The sequence below is a fragment of the Pleurodeles waltl genome, chromosome 9 (genome assembly GCF_031143425.1).
Source record: "Pleurodeles waltl isolate 20211129_DDA chromosome 9, aPleWal1.hap1.20221129, whole genome shotgun sequence".
Taxonomy (NCBI): Eukaryota; Metazoa; Chordata; class Amphibia; order Caudata; family Salamandridae; genus Pleurodeles; species Pleurodeles waltl.
Window position 1 is genome coordinate 97,418,105 of NC_090448.1, and position 17,309 is coordinate 97,435,413.

The 17,309-nt window shown below is 47.9% G+C and overlaps 1 protein-coding gene across 1 annotated transcript in view; it reads right to left on the reverse strand.

Moving 5' to 3' along the window:
• Positions 1 to 17,309, reverse strand: part of TRNT1 (tRNA nucleotidyl transferase 1) — an 83,454-nt gene that overhangs the window by 35,591 nt on the left and 30,554 nt on the right. The window contains exon 5 of the mRNA XM_069206359.1: positions 447 to 573. Coding sequence (XP_069062460.1) covers positions 447 to 573 — 127 coding nt within the window. The remainder of the gene's footprint in view (positions 1 to 446; positions 574 to 17,309) is intronic.

Here is a 17,309-nt window from a genome sequence, read left to right on the forward strand (position 1 = left end):
TGGTCAAACATATGTGCTCTATAAACAAAACTATATTTTGTAGGTAACACGCCACACAGTCGACAAATTCGAAGTTTATTTTAAGTTAGTGTTATATTTCTTCATTGGGTATAACGCCTACGTAGCAGACGTTATAGGCAAATATTTTTGGACTCCAAATTCCAGAAAGCAAAAGTAGATTACTCTGGGTCAGAAAGCCAATAATAAACTGAAGATTGCTTCTTAAGGGAAGGGTCATAATGGCCTAACATTTGCAACAAGAGTTAGAAGTCAGTATCTAAGTAAGACTTTAAGGACCCAGATTCAACAGGAAGAGGTTTATTCAGAAGGTCACACAGAAGTCAGCAATCTTGGTCAGATCATTTTAGGAGCCAGGAGCAGGTCTCATTACTAAAAAGGTTGTAATATAAAAGGTTTGCATGGCCTATGTAGTTGGATCATCTCACCTAAAGTATCTTAGGATCCGCAAATAATCTTCTTGAATCCTCTGCTCTGCATTTCCCACAAAACGAACACGCTTGTTTTTCAAATCTTCGTACCCACAGAAGAAATCATAGAGAGTTCCATCAAAGCCTGCAAAGATTAACAGGAATATTGGAGAGAAAACTTCAAACAATGTTCATGAAAATTAGTGCATTATATTTGCAGCAGTTTAACAACAATGTAAGCAGTCCCAATTTAATTAATTTGTAATTTAGTAAATAAAGTCAATTGCCCACATCTGAGATGTACAAAATATTGCTCCAAAGATGGTGCTAGCAGGTAGAATGATCTATACCTCTTTCCCCTTGTTATCAGCTGAGCTAGACTTCACAATGCTATATTTACCAAACATGTTGGTTTAAAGAGAAACAAAAAAGATAATGGCATGGTTTCTAGGCAAGGCCTGCACAAAATCCCTTATGATCCTACAGAAGCTAAATGAATTTAAGTTTGAAACAGTGAAGTGCTCGGATTCCAAAGTTCTTCACTGTAGACAAAAGAAGAGCATGTCTGATCAGAAGGAAGAAAGCCTTGTTGTTGTACCTTAGGTTAACATGCCCGTCTTTCTAATGCTCTTAAGCAAAAAAGCACAAAAGAGTGTTCATGGGATGATGAATAAGTGAGTGATAAGGGGCATTCTAGGGGATCAGAGGAAATACAACTGCAAATAACTAGGCCTGAATGAGTGAGTAACTCCCAGTAGATTTTCGAGAACAAGAGTTTGTGCAGAACTTTCCAAGAACACTGTATACTTAAAATAAATGAATGAGAAGCAGGACCAAAAATCAGGAGCCACAACAAAATCGGGCTTAATAATTAAGACCACAGAGGAGACAAAGGGTATACCATCTTTGATCCTACTCCCACAATCCAACACATAGAAGGGAACTGCCATGCTGCCCTAGCAGAAACTAGCACAACAGACAAGTAGGTTTACATGGTCCCTGGCCCACTGGACGGAGCCTCATAAAAGCAACATAGGATATAGACTGGCTCCAGGAAGGACCACAAGACCAGAGAAGAGGTCATATAGTACAAATATGGACATGGACACTAGTGGCCTTCATAAACAGAATGTCTTACTGACCGAGATGAATATGAATAAGTCATTATACAGAAAGGGTAAGGCCAGAAAACCAAACTTCAGAACCACCACTTACAGGGCTAAAGGGCGCAAACAATGCATGAGTAGCACAATCAAGGGTAGAGTAGGAGGAGGAACCATCAGATATAAACCAACAGTAACTTGGAATAAAATAATTTAAGTTGAATCTCGATCAATCTTGCCAAAAAAAAAAACCAAGGGTTTAAACATATCATCCAACAGAGAACTAAAAAGTCTTAGCCCTAAATTAAAGAAAGCAATCAAGAACTATAGCATCTGTAACAGAACTAAACAGTAATACGTCTGCAACCATCCTTTTACTGGGAACCAAGTACCCCATTGTAGCACTTGATTCTCTCAGGGTAGCGAAGACGAACAGTCAAGTCCTACTCTGAGGAGGAAGTGTGAGCTAGTATCCCAGTCTGCTGGTCCACAACAAATACTCAATAAACCTTTGCTTGGTCTATGCTTTTTCTTACAAAAAGGAAATGTACCATATTATGCACTATGAAATACTATGCATTAATTAACAAATATGTACAATTAGGCAGGTGGAGATGTCTACGCTGACACCATCACAGCATATTACACCCCTAGCGAGCCCTAAACACTGTAAACACAGTACCCTCTACACCCCACATACCAGACACAATATATGGGAATGCTATCAAAAGGAAAGCCTAATGACTTTATCAGAGTGTCATCACATTAATACAAGCATTTGCAATGCACCAGGCCTCGCATTTGCTCGAGTTAAAGATATTAGCGTAGTAAACTTGTAACTGGACATTTCTTGCCACATAAACTGAAAATGAAAAGTAAAATAGTTTCACATAAGCGAGCAGACAGCCGCCATGAGCGCAAAGCAGACACATAAAAGGAAACAGAATTTTGCTTGCAGTGAAACGTGTCTGTAAAAGTGCAATTATCCATGTAACAGGGTCGATGTCATGCAAATCGCTCAACTACTGCCCAGTGAGATTGCGCTGCCTGTGAAATAAAAAGAAAAAGTAGTCCAGAAACCATACCAAAAACATTGGGGCATCGTATGTTTTCAGTAGTTGGCCTATGCGCTCGAGGCGGGCTAAACACCGGAAAAGGCATGACGTATGCATGTCTTTCACTAATTAAATCAAGCAAATTTTAAAAGGCAAGCCCACGAACCAACCAAACTGGTGGGCATGACATGGGTGTGGTTAAAAGCCCACAGAGAGATTACACCAGGGACAGAGCGATTTGCGCCCTCAACCCTAAAAAAAGCAGAAATACATAAAATAAATTGTAACACCACTGAAATCCCATTGGACGGTGCCATCTTTTAATAACATTCATTAAAATATAACATTACAATGTCATTATCAAATTAATTCAATCTGTGCGAGAGTCTTTCTTTGTCCTTTTAACATTCTTCTATTGCAGCCATAAGACCAACCAACAAGGGACTCTGCACTCCAGAAGGCGTGTTCAAAAGCACAAATTCTAGGAATGTTGGAAACACCACCAAACTTCTCCAGGGGGAACCCCCTGGAAGACGCAGGGCAACCTTTTTGAAGAATCTTCTAGGGCTGCTACACCTCGGACAGCCACCCCACAAACACTTTCCAGAAACTGTGGTGCCTTGCTCTTCCTAGGGCACCACAACAAACAATATGCCAATTTAGGACCCACTGGAGCTTATGTGGTGCTCCACCACCCCATGCATGTTTATGAGCGGTTTCACCATTCTGCAAGAAGGAATTTTGTTTTTGCAAAGTTTTAGATTTGGGCAGTGTGTGGCACCCATTCATGCACTGCCTGGCCATTTCCCCACCCGGCTAAAACTACTCCTGCACAGGCATAGGAGCTGGTATCTCATTTATCCTGCCTGTGTCCTCGCAGGTGGGCATCTGAGTGGAGTGTGCCCTGCTCTCTCATAACAAGGGCCCAGGGAAGGGGGAGCAAACCTCTTCTGAAGGAATGGGGTTCCGCCTATCCTCTTCTGTACCGGAAAGATGGGGGCCCTCAGGACAGTTCTACCTTGAGACGATAAAAATGAAGGAGCTTGCGCCAGCCCCCAGTGATGATACATCCCTGGGGTACTTTTGAAAAATCCAGTGCCACACTATGGGCTTCATTTTGTGTCTGGTCACTCAAGGGTACCAAAAGTCTGTGGCTATATGCTCCGACCCCCATAGGGCCAATTTGCACAGGGGGCATTTCACTTTGCACAGGGGGCTCTAGCTTGGGGGAGGGGGGTGGTTCCTCAGCAGCCCAACAGCAGAATACCATCCCTACCACACTCCCAGGCCCCATAGCTTCAGCCATCTTGCACAGCAACAGTGTGTCAGAAGTAGAGTCAATGGCCCCTCCTGACAGATGTCCCCCATTTGCAGTATCAGTCCACAGAATTTCCAGGATGACTCTCTGCAGGCCCATCCCTCTACTGGCCCTCAAAGTGTATAAGGTGTGGGGGGAGGGACACGCAATAGTCTTGGATAAACAAAACTATTCCAAGGGTGTCAGTTGAGTTGGAGTCTAAGGGGGTCATTCTAAGTCTGGCGGGCGGCGGAGGCCGCCCGCCAGACTTCCCCCCTCCAAAATACCGCTCCGCGGTCGCAAGACCGCTGAGGGTATTTTGGCTTTTGCACTGGGCTGGCGGGCGACCGCCAAAAGGCCGCCCGCCAGCCCAGTGCAAAAACCCTTCCCACTAGGACGCCGGCTCAGAATTGAGCCGGCGGAGTGGGAAGGTGCGACGGGTGCAGTGGCACCCGTCGCGTATTTCAGTTTCTGCAATGCAGACACTGAAATACAAAGTGGGGCCCTCTTACGGGGGCCCCTGCAGTGCCCATGCCATTGGCATGGGCACTGCAGGGGCCCCCAGGGGCCCCACGACAACCCATACCGCCATCCTGTTCCTGGCGGGAGAACCGCCAGGAACAGGATGGCGGTATGGGCTGTCAGAATCGGGGGATTCCCAGGGCAGCGGAAAACCGGCGGGAGACCGCCGGTTTTCCCTTTCTGACCGCGGCCAAACCGCCGCGGTCAGAATGCCCTGCGGGGCACCGCCAGCCTGTTGGCGGTGCTCCCGCCGACCCTGGCCCCGGCGGTAGTGAACCGCCGGGGTCAGAATCACCCCCTAAGTCTTTAAATCCATCCTTACAGTAGGGTGAAATGGCTTCTCCTTTTAGCAGGGCATTCATCCTGGGTTGTCACTCCCACATCCAGTAAGTTCCCAACTGTCTTTCCCTTGTGCAGGGGTTTTCAAGAGAGGGTAGAAGGTTCTGGAAGGCAGGCACCTCTGCCCAAACCTAGGATGACATCTCTCCACCTCTCCTGCACACCATTCTGGGACATTTCAACATGGCAGCTCAAAGTGGTCTGTGGACAGTCCCTCCCATCACATCTTCAAAGGGAAGCCCCTTCTGTGTTTGGCTCCAGAAGTGTTGCTGTCCTCCTATATTGTGGTGACTAGGCTCAGGCCAGGTGCAATGTGAAAGGTAATTAGCACATTTTGATTCTACCACCCTTCCTTTTCCAGGAACAGACGCCAGCCACTGTCAAATGGCTCTTACTTGTGGGAAGGCCTTTGATCCTCCTGCTGGCCAGTAGAGTAATTAATTTGGCCTAGCAAGAGTAGAGTTCTCACAAAAGTGACTTTGGATCTGCACTTAGTATACCTTTACCCTACGATTGACAATTGGCCAGTATCTCAGGGCATACATGGGCAAAACTGCTGTGGTGCAGATTTCAGCCATAATGTGTAAATTATAATATTCAACCGCCGAATTTGCGTGACTTCTAGTGGCTATATGCTTCCTCCCCCCCACCCTTTGCAACGGCATTGTCACAGGTCACCTTCAGAAGCACACAAAGCATGTCTTGTGAATGTGCTTTTTCATATTGTGCTGTAAGATCTTCAACCCTCTGCTCAAAAGTCTTCTGGGAGGAATTTGCTTGTGGTTTGTACTGTGCAGAATCCTGCATTAACTTGCTTCACACAGTAGCTTTACCTGCTGACTATACCATATGATGAGAAGTCACTAAGTGTTCCTTTTCTTCCAGGTATGTACAGTGTATCCTTATAATGAGGGAGCTTATACTGTTCAAGTGCCACTGTTTCAGTGGAGTTTCACCATGCCCAGTGTGCTATGAATCCATATCGCATCACAGTCTGAAATGCTGTTTGGTTTAATGTCTGTGTCAGTTACTCGTTGCAACAGAAAAGGCGTTAACAAAAACACATTTCCGTGTGTTTGTGTGCAATGCATGCACAAAATGAAGCTATAATCCGTTTCTGCTGGGTGTGGTAATTAATAAGGGTCTAGTAGGGAACAGTCCATCATTAAAACTCGCTGCAGGTATCTATCTCCGTTGTACTGTAAGGTGGGCAGAATTTTCCATCATTGGGGCAAGTACTACATTCCAATACACACCAATTAGCACTTTGGCATGGAGGTAGAGGAAGGAGTTTATTAATCACTGTAAAAATCACTTTTAGCTCAAACGACCACATAGATGAAACCCACAAACATTGCTTGCTGCTATGTGGCAGCCTTTGCGAAAACAATGTCCTAGCGGATCTGTGTCACTCTGGATTGGAATGGCAACCCCCTCTTTACAGTAGTGTTGGGATGGATATGGGAACCTCCCTGACTGTTTGTGAACCTTTACATGATTGACATTTCCTTCCGTTTCTCACTTTCCGCTGCTAAGAGTTGAATCGCCTGTATTAAAGCGGTGTCTGCATGTGTACTGTGAGGATATGCAAATATTTATTTTAATATAATGAGGGAGCCTCTCAACGTTAAGAGAAACTACCACAAAATCATGTTGGTTACACTTGTTATAAACAAACTTGAGATTGACCAGAATAGTTCAAAGGTAAGTGAAGTTGCTTGTCCAGTGATGGCACTTCCCAGAGCAAATTCAGACAAAGCATACCCAATTAAAGTCCTTGGCTGTTACAGTGTATAGCGTTAAGTGGAGGGGTGTATCTATCGTGAAGAGAGGGGTGTATCAGACCATATTTCAGACCTCTATTGAGCCTTATCATGATCTAATGGATGTTGTTCTGCTAAGGACTGAACTCCTTCATATTCACACAGAACAGGGATCTGTCAGTTAGTAACCTCAAATCTAGGTCTCATACAGTTAATGAAGGGGAAATCCAATTATGGTGATATGACTGCGTCCGTGTATAAGAATGTGTCGCTGTGCACATCGACATCAATTAATCCAATGTTAACATTACCCCCTTTAATTGAATTTTCAACTACACTATCAAACCTACATATCAGGACAGTCACACTGTTTAGCTGTCCTACTTCCCGAGCTACTTTCATTCTACCCAATTTGAGAACAGGGATTTTACAGCAGGGGCCACTCCTCTCCCCCCTCCCCCTTTAGGAAACGACACAAAAACTGTAACAGGATGAAAATGGGCAGCAATGACGTGCACAGACCAGTCAGCTACAGAGGAACCGGAAGAACCAATTTGTGAGCCACTCATGCTCAGGGGCACCTCCCTCTTCACGCATGTCTTTCTGTAGTCGGTGCAATTCTTGAATGGCAAGTGTCAGAGTTCAATTGTCCATGTCATTGGCAGGCATAAAAGTACAGCAGGATGCACCAATCTTCATGGAAACCCCACCCTCCACTGCGGTCATCATGTCTAACTTGTACAGACATTGCATCACCATGAGGAGGATGGCTCTCAGTTCTTCCTTGATTGCATTAAGGCCGAGCTCAGTACTGTTCATCATTTTGAGCATTACTCACCAAGTTAATTCCAACCAGCGGGTGTTTGCTTTTGTCTGCAAAGTGAAGGGTATGGACCCCCTGCCAATACCTGGGCATCAGTGACCAGTCTAAATTCCTCAGGAATGTCCTTAAACTGACAGTAGCCAAAATAATCAGCAGCTCTTTTCTCTCGAGCCTGATGCAACAGTCGTCTTCTATCTTAGTAGGTGTTGGTACAGTTCAGACAGATCTTCTCCGGGGATGCCAGGGTTTGAGTGTGTATGGTGACGAGAGCGCAGTGGCCCCACCATCCAGGGATGAACTGGGAGTAAGCAAACTCACCACATTGACAGTAGGTGTCTATCAGCGTGGAGGTGCCCAATGCATGTCAAGAATGTGCAGTATTGTGCCACAGTTTTCATTCTACTCAGCGGAATGGTTCCTTTGCCTCTGAAACATAAGGAATACAGTGCCAGTTTCCATACAATTAGGGTTTGCCCCTTCCCTTCTATCCACGTGTACCTATCTTAATGATCTCCCGACACAGGGTATCTACACTGATATTTAACCCTCTGCTACAAGACACATTTCCCTTCATATCATCGAGGTGGATGGACCTGCACTGACACTATGTCTGGGGTCTGTAGGAAAGTACCATCTTGCCTGGCATGTTACCCCCATATTTCACTGTATGTATGTTGTTTTAGTCCTTGTGTCACTGGGACCCTGCCAGGCAGGGCCCCAGTGCTCATAATATGTGCCCTGTATGTGTTCCCTGTGTGGTGACTAACTGTCTCACTGAGGCTCTGCTAACCAGAACCTCAGTGGTTATGCTCTCTCTGCTTTCCAAATTTGTCACTAACAGGCTAGTGACCAATTTCACCAATTCACATTGGCACACTGATACACCCATATAATTCCCTTGTATATGGTACTGAGGTACCCAGGGTATTGGGGTTCCAGGAGATCCCTATGGGCTGCAGCATTTCTTTTGCCACCCATAGGGAGTTCTGACAATTCTTACACAGGCCTGCCACTGCAGCCTGCGTGAAATAACGTCCACGTTATCTCACAGCCATTTACCACTGCACATAAGTAACTTATATGTCTAACCTTCACCTAGTGAAGGTTGGGTGCAAAGTTACTTAGTGTGTGGGCACCCTGGCACTAGCCACGGTGCCCCCACATCGTTCAGGGCAAATTCCCCAGACTTTGTGAGTGCGCGGACACCATTACACGCGTGCACTATACATAGGTCACTACGTATGTATAGCGTCACAATGGTAACTCCAAACATGGCCATGTAACATGTCTAAGATCATGGAATTGTCACCCCAATACCATTCTGGTACTGGGGTGACAATTCCATGATCCCCCGGGTCTCTAGCACAGAACCTGGGTACTGCCAAACTGCCTTTCCGGGGTCTCCACTGCAGCTGCTGCTGCTGCCAACCCCTCAGACAGGTTTCTGCCCTCCTGGGGTCCAGGCAGCCCTGGCCCAGGAAGGCAGAACAAAGGATTTCCTCTGAGAGAGGGTGTTACACCCTCTCCCTTTGGAAATAGGTGTGAAGGGCTGGGGAGGAGTAGCCTCCCCCAGCCTCTGGAAATGCTTTGATGGGCACAGATGGTGCCCATCTCTGCATAAGCCAGTCTACACCAGTTCAGGAATCCCCCAGCCCTGCCCTGGCGCAAAACTGGACAAAGGAAAGGGGAGTGACCACTCCCCTGGCCAGTACCTCCCAGGGGAGGTGCCCAGAGCTCCTCCAGTGTGTCCCAGACCTCTGCCATCTTGGAAACAGAGGTGTTGGGGGCACACTGGACTGCTCTGAGTGGCCAGTGCCAGCAGGTGACGTCAGAGGCCCCTTCTGATAGGCTCTTGCCTCTCTTGGTATCCAATCCTCCTAACGCGGTAGCCAAACCTCCTTTTCTGGCTTTTTAGGGTCTCTGCTTTGGGGAATTCTTCAGATAACAAATGTATCTCCCTCTTCATCTTCTACCAAGGATCGACCGCTGACTGCTCCAGGACGCCTGCAAAACCGCAACAAAGTAGCAAGACGACTACCAGCAACATTGTAGCGCCTAATCCTGCCGGCTTTCTCGACTGTTTCCAGGTGGTGCATGCTCTGGGGGTAGCCTGCCTTCACCCTGCACCAGAAGCTCCAAAGAAATCTCCTGTGGGTAGATGGAATCTTCCCCCTGCTAACGCAGGCACCAAAAGTCTGCATCACTGGTCCTCTGGGTCCCCTCTCATCCTGACGACTCTGTCCAAGTGACTCCCACAGTCCAGTGACTCTTCAGTCCAAGTTTGGTGGAGGTAAGTCCTTGCCTCCCCTCGCTAGACTGCAAAGCTGTGTACCACGTGATTTGCAGCTGCTCCGGCTCCTGTGCACTCTTCCAGGATTTCCTTCGTGCACAGCCTAGCCTGGGTCCCCAGCACTCCGTCCTGCAGTGCACAACCCTCTGAGTTGGCCTCTGATATCGTGGGACCCCCTTTTGTAACTTCGCGTGGACTCCGGTTCACTATTCTTTTAATTGCCTGTTGGGGTACTACTACGGGTTCTGCCTGCTTCTGTGAGGACTCTGAGTTGCTGAGCGCCCCCTCTGACTCCTCCTCCAAAAGGCGACATCCTGGCCCTCAGCACCACCCAAAAACCTCTACTGCGACCCTTGCAGCTAGCAAGGCTTGTTTGCGGTATTTCTGCGTGGGAACACCTCTGCAAGCTTCATCGCGACGTGGGACATCTGTCTTTCAAAGGAGAAGTTCCTAGTCCTCTTCTTTCTTGCAGAACTCCAAGCTGCCTTGCACCTTCAGCCGGGGTTCCCCGGGCTCCTGCCCCCCCCCCGGACACTGTCGCGACTACTGGACTTAGTCCCCTTGCCTTGCAGGTCCTCAGGTCCAGAAATCGATGGTCAGTGCACTGCTGGTGTTTGTTCTTCCTGCAGAATCCCCCTATCACGACTATTGTGCTCTCTGGGGGTAGTAGGTGCACTTTATTCCTACTTTTCAGGGTCTTGGGGTGGGGTATTTTGGTAACCCTCACTGTTTTCTTACAGTCCTAGCGACCCTCTACACGCTCACATAGGTCTGGGGTCCAATCGTGATTCGCATTCCACTTTTGGAGTATATGGTTTGTGTTGCCCCTATACCTATGCTTGCCTATTGCAACCTATTGTAACTCTACACTGTTTGCATTACTTTTCTTGCTCTTACTTATATCATTTTGGTTTGTGTACATATAACTTGTGTATATATCTTACCTTCTTACTGAGGGTACTCACTGAGATACTTGTGACATATTGTCATAAAAATAAAGTACCTTTATTTTTAGTAACTCTGTGTATTGTGTTTTCTTATGATATTGTGCATGTGATATAAGTGGTATAGGAGGAGCTTTGCATGTCTCCTAGTTCAGCCTAAGCTTCTTTGCCATAGCTACCTTCTATCAGCCTAAGCTGCTAGAAACACCTCATCTACACTAATAAGGGATAACTGGACCTGGCACAAGGTGTAAGTACCTCTGGTACCCACTACAAGCCAGACCAGCCTCCTACAGGGTCCACTTGTTGTTAATGAAAACAGCCCCGGGCACGCTAAGGGTCACCCTGGGACCACAGATGGGAGCAAATGTGCTTGTGCACTGATTTGGTGGATTAGCTATCTCCAAGAATCTTTTTTCTGGAAAGTGTCGGAGCCAAACAGAATCCTCCCCTATAGATCCCTTTCTGTGCATCCTGTCTCGCTCGGTTTGGATATCGCTAGGAGAAGGTACAGTGCTATGGAATGGAGTTGCAGCGGGTCAGATTTACTACTACCCTATACGGCTCTACTCAATTAGGTTGCATTTTGGTCCTAATCCTTCATAGGTACGGATGGTATTTTGCTTTTTCCGGGGCTATCTCTTGGGATAAGTAAAGTCTATCTGCACCTACTGCTTGTGGTATCAGCGAACAGATATAACATACCACTTGATGTGTAAAAGGGCACTGTGCAGTGCATGTGGAATGCTAGTGTTGGGTGCTGAGTAATTATAGGTTATGTGCGAGAGCAGTGGTGAATTCTGAATAGAGTCCTTTAGACAAGGCCACTAGTTAGGAAAGCATGGATGCACTAGCACCCCTAGTAAACAGAGAATGTATAAATGTATAAAAACACATAACTTGTGAGACATAGTAGGTCTTTGGATGATTCCGGCAGAGATATCCAAAGATCTTTGGTGCTGGGAGTTCCTCTGTTGGGTGTTAGGATGTTCAAAGTTCTTGGAGCAGTTTATAGCTCTTCATCCTGATGGGGGTACTGGTGCAGAAAGTTCTTTGAGCAGTTTGTTGCTCTTGGTCCCGTTGGGGGGCAAGGTGATGGTTCAAAGTAGAGGTGGTGCATGTAGTGGCTTGACTGCAGAGCTAGGTTTGGATGTTGTATAAAAAAAGAAAACCAAAAAAAAAAAACCACACATTACATTCTTGCATGTTGCCATTTATTTCTTAGGAATTCCTACGTTTTTTGTTATTTCAGTAAGGCATCGGAAGGTGGCCCCACTCTGGATACCTAGTTTGGAAAAAATGGCTATTGGTTATGAACAGTTTTTAATTATGAGCTGTTGAGCCTCCCCTCTCTTCATGCCTAAATAAGTGTGCATCTGTGAGGTTGTTTTATGGGGTGATTCTTGTGCATGTGGGTAACTTCATTTTTTACTAGGTTGGGGAAGCTGGCTCTGTATATACTATATCAAAATGAGATATAGTGTGCACAGAGTCCAGGGGTTCCCCAAGAGGCTTGACAGAGGCAATAATAGATAATACTAATGCTCTATCTGTGGTAGTGTGGTCGAGCAGTTAGGCTTATCAGAGGGTAGTTTTAAGAATTTTTTGTACACACACAGGCAATAAATGAGAACACACACTCAATGACTTAACTCCAGGCTAATAGGCTAATAGGTTTTTATATAGAAAAATATTATTTTCTTCATTTATTTTAGAACCACAAGAGTCAAATTGCAGGTAAGAACATTCAATGTAAGGTACTTTGCATAGGTATAGATAGAACTTTGAATCAAAACAGTAATGTACAGAGTTTGGCATAAAATGCCAATAAGCTATTTTAAAAGTGGACACAGTGCAAAATTCAACAGTTCCTGGGGAAGTAAGTACAGCACTGACAAGTTTAGTCTCCGGGTCATAGGCAGCCCACTACTGGGGGTTCAAGTCAACCCCAAACACCCAGCACCAGCAACACAGGGACGGTCAGGTGCAGAGGTCAAAGAGGGGCCCAAATAACATTGGAGACAGGAGGTGCTCTGGTTCGAGTCTGCTGGCAGGTAAGTACCTGCGTCCTTGGGGAGCAGACCAGGGGGGTATAGTAGAGCACTGGGTGGGGGGGGGGGTCCCAAGGAGGCACACAAAGCACACCCTCAATGTCACAGGGGCGACCGGTTGCAGTGGGCAAACAAGGCGTCGGCTTTGTAATTGAAATCAATGGAGGGACCCGGGGGTCACTCAGACGTTGCAGGCTGGGCACAGGGGGGCTTCTCAGGCCAGCCACCGACTGGACAAGGGTGAGGGCTGCCTGCTGGTCACTGCTGCACTGGTGGTCGGTTATTCACGGGCCTGGGGGCTGCGGGTGCAGTGCTACTTCCAGGCGTTGGATTACTTCGTCCTGGGAAGTCAGGGGGGTCCTCAGGATTCCATCTGCAGGCGTCGTCGTGGGGGTGCAGAGAGGTCAGCCCCGGGTGGACATGATGTGGGAGTCGCATGGGGATCCTCGCTGGGTCGCTGGTTCCTCTGGACTCTGGCCAGGGGTGTTAGGTGCAGAGTGGTGGTGACTTACACTTCAGGAGTGAGGTGGGAGTCCCTTTAAAGATGGTTTATTTTCTTCTTGTTGGACAGGTCCGCTGTCCACGGGAGTTCTTGGTCCTTCTTAGGTTCAGGGCAGCGCTCTGAGTCGGCAGAGGTTGCTGGGCCCGCAAGATGCATCGCTGGTGCAGGTTCTTTGAATCATGAGACAGGCCGGTAGGGCTGGTGCCAAAGCAGTTGTCTTCCTTCTTCTCTGCGGGGTTTTCAGGTCAGCAGTCCTTCTTCTTTGTAGGTCTTCAGGAATCTGTTTCCTGGGTTCAGGGTCGCCCCTAAATACTAAATTTAGGGGGGTGTTAGGGCTGGAGGGTGGTAGCCAATGGCTATTGTCCCTGAGGGTGGCTACACCCTCCTTGTGCCTCCTCCCTTTGGTGAGGTGGGCACATCCCTATTCCTATTGGGTTAAATCCTCCAAGACAAGATGGAGGATTTTCCAAGGGAGGGGTCACCTCAGCTCTGGACAGCTTAGGGGTGGTCCTGGCTGGGAGGGTGACTCCTTCTTGTTTTTCTCATTATCTCCCCTGGATTTGCCGCCAAAAGTGGGGGCTTGTCCGGGGGCGGGCATCTCCACTAGCTGGAGTGCCATGGGGCAGTGCAACACCGGCTTGAGCCTTTGAGGCTCATCTCCAGGTGCTACATTTCCTGCAGGGGGAGGTGAGAAGCACCTCCACCCAGGACAGGCTTTGTTTCTGGCCACAAAGTGCACAAAGACACTCACCCCATGTGGTCAGAAACTTGTCTAAAAGTGGCAGGCTGGCACAGACCGGTCAGTCACTCAATAGCAGAAGGGCTGGTATACAGGTGGCATCTCTAAGATGCACTATGTGTGCATTTTTCAATAAATCCCACACTGGCTTCAGTGTGGGTTTATTGTGCGGAGACATTTGATATCAAACTTCCAAGTAATCAGTGTAGCCATTATAGAGCTGTGAAGTTCGTTTTGACAGACTCCTAGACCATATACTCAATATGGCTACCCTGCACTTACAATGTCTAAGAATTGACTTAGACACTGTAGGGGCATAGTGCTCATGCAGCTATGCCCTCAACAGTAGTATAGTGCACCCTGCCTTAGGGCTGTAAGGCCTGCTAGAGGGGTGACTTACCTATGCCACAGGCAGTGGTTGGTTGGCATGGCGCTCTGAGGGGAGTGCCATGTCGACTTAGTCTTTCTCCCCACCAGCACAAACTGTGATGCAATGTGCATGTGCTGAGTGAGGGGTCTCCAGTGTGGCATAATACATGCTGCAGCCCTTAGAGAGCTTCCCTGGCCACAGGGTCCTTAGTACCAGGGGTACCTTTTACAAGGGACTTAACTGTGTGCCAGGGCTGTGCCAATTGTGGAGACAACGGCACAGTTTTAGGGAAAGAACAATGGTGCTGGGGCCTGGTTAGCAGGGTCCCAGCACACTTCCAATTAAAGCTGGCATCAACAAAAGGCAAAAACATAGGGGGTAACCATGCCACAAGTGGCATTTTCCTACACAGGGGCTCTGTCGGCATCGGCAGCCCTTCAGTATCCTAGTGTGCGCATGGAGGTGCCATTGGTGTGGGCACTGTTTCCAACCTACACGTGCATGGGGGATGTATAAAGAAGAGGAGTGTAACACTGAACAGTCAGCGAACACATGCCCTTTGGTCAAGTGTGTGCCCCTCTAGTCCCGGCATATGGTGTGCACCGTGACTCTCCCAAGTGGCTCTGGGTATCTTGGCTATGCCGTTTTCAAGAGGCTTCATTTGAACTAGCTTTGGGTATCTTTTTATTGGGTTTTGGGCGATTCCCTGCATCTTTTCATGATCAGTTTTTTTAACTGTCGTGAACTGGAGGCAGGTCGGAGGGTTGTTCTGCGGCCCAGGTGTGCCTCTGAATTGCAGTTTTCTAGACTGGGTTTGTTACTCCCATCAAACTGTAAGTGTGAGGCCTTGCGTGCTGCCCGATTGCTAGGCCTGATGCGGGGTGAGCACATTTTCTGCGTTCTACTCTGCTCGGAGCTGTGACGCATGTTTAGGGACTCCCTTCAATGGCATCCCTCTCCCTCAGACCATATCTTTTTTAACCGTTGGTTCCCCGCTGCTACTGGGGGAAAGGAGGAGGTAAAAAAAATATCGCTGCTTGGCGGGCCTAGAGAAAGGCCAAGAACTTGACGTTTGCCTGTATTATGGAAATGGACTTGGACGGCTGGATGCCCTGGCGAACACCTTCGATGACTCGGCCATACAGTGCTCCACAATCTGCTGGAACACATGCATGCGCTGTGAGGGGTATGGAATCTTTTCTACCCCCAAGCGCGCAGGAAGTCTGGCTCATAGCACTGAAGGGCAGCTTTGTTTAAGAACTAAAAGGGGTGGCCCCCATTTGGCTAGAGGTCGCTGGGGGAACTAGTGCTGTTTGGAATACACAACAAAGGCTTTCCAGTCCTGAGTGGGTGCACGAGAATGGGGACCTTATGACTTGATCATTGGAATCTGTCCCATCTGACTTGTGGGTGCGGTGATCTGGATGCCTGCATTTTAAGCAATAGTCGGGGAGTTGTCCTGCCCTCCCCCTGGGGTGAGGCCACCTACCCCCACCCTGGGGGATCAGCAGCAAAGTGGGGCCTAGGCTCCAGCAGGCACCCAGAATGGCAAACGGTAGTGAGGATACCTGATCGACAGCCGCACAGCAATCCTGAATGTCAGACTCTAGTGGGGATACCCAATCGACGGCTGCACAGCAACCCTGAGTTTTCCCGAATGCAAGTAAAGGTTTAAATCCCTAATGTCTTGTCTGCTCTTCTTTTGAGTTTAACTGCAGTGAGTATTAGGGTGTATGCGAAATGGATGCTTTGCATTGGGGGTATTAAGGTTAAGTGCACATTTGGGTTTTGCGTCCAAACGAAGGCATTGATTCCCTTAACAGCTACCCCTCCCAGTCGTAGCTGTGTCCCTGACCCTAGTTGGGCTGGGTTCCCAGTCTGTGGGTGCTGATGCCATGCGTTTGCCCAACTACCTGACCCCTGTTGTGGTGGTGCGGCAGTCGACTGTCTTCCCTGCGGCTGAATATAAGGTGCATTCAGGTGTCCATGGGCTTCATTTTACGGGTGAAAATTTTGCAGGGCCTGCCCCCAGCCCATTGACTTCTGCTTGTGGTGTGCATTAAGTCGCGATCCGTCGGACATGTGACCTATTGTCACAATAGAAGCATTGTGTGAGGTTTGGCTGCTGCCAGCCTCCCTGGTTTCTATTGTTGTAGCTATATTGGAACCCTCTGGGGTCCTTGGGTGGAGCTCCCTTTAGAACTGGTGCCATTTGAATATTTACAGCCACTGTGGCACCCTCAAGGGCAGTCTTCCTCAGCTTATGTTAGACCAACTTAGCAATATCACTCCGAGCCTGCTCCTGTTTTTCCGTATCCTGTTCCTGATTCCGTTTTGTGAAAATGCAATATGTGCGCTTGAATCTCCAGCCAGCGTTTGGTGTCTAGCCCTACTAAGCTAGCCAATCCACTTTGCATTTGTGTGGACAGTCCCTTCTTGAGGACATTGTAAAGGAAGAATACCTGAGAGCCCCTATCCATAGCTGTCCTGTCTTTTGTCCCCACCGTTCCCTATGGTCTCCCAGGTTTCATGTTTTTTTTCCATCAACCCTCCTATGTCTGGGCAGGGAGGGAACATTTCCCTCATGGCAGTCCATAGTCACTCCCTATATTAAGTGAATGTGGCCAAGTCATGCTCCGTATTGGTCAGCGCGATTGCTGGGATGCGAGCTCGGACGAACAATGTGTTAGTCTGCTCTCCGATAATACTGCTTAGCAGACTTTTAACCTCACCTATCTCTAGGGTTATTCCTGCGGTGTTCTTCTTCGAAGCATGAGATGCATTTTCCTGCCCCATTCAACAACAGCGATAGTTTAGCTCTTAGTCCCTCATTATCTATCTAAACCCATGGCACACAGATGGTCCGACGTGCCCTTTTGTAGTAGCAGATACATTCTCATTTTGGGGAGCTCCACTGGTTTTCCTTGACATAGCGTTCCCATCTCCTCAGTTTCCGCACCATGCCAGATGCAGTCTTCCGCAACTGCTATGTCCATTGGTTCTAAGGAGCCCTCCTCCAGCCAGGATCCATCATACTCATCACTTCTCTTGGTCCAGTGGGCTAGCAGGTGGGAAAAAGGTCA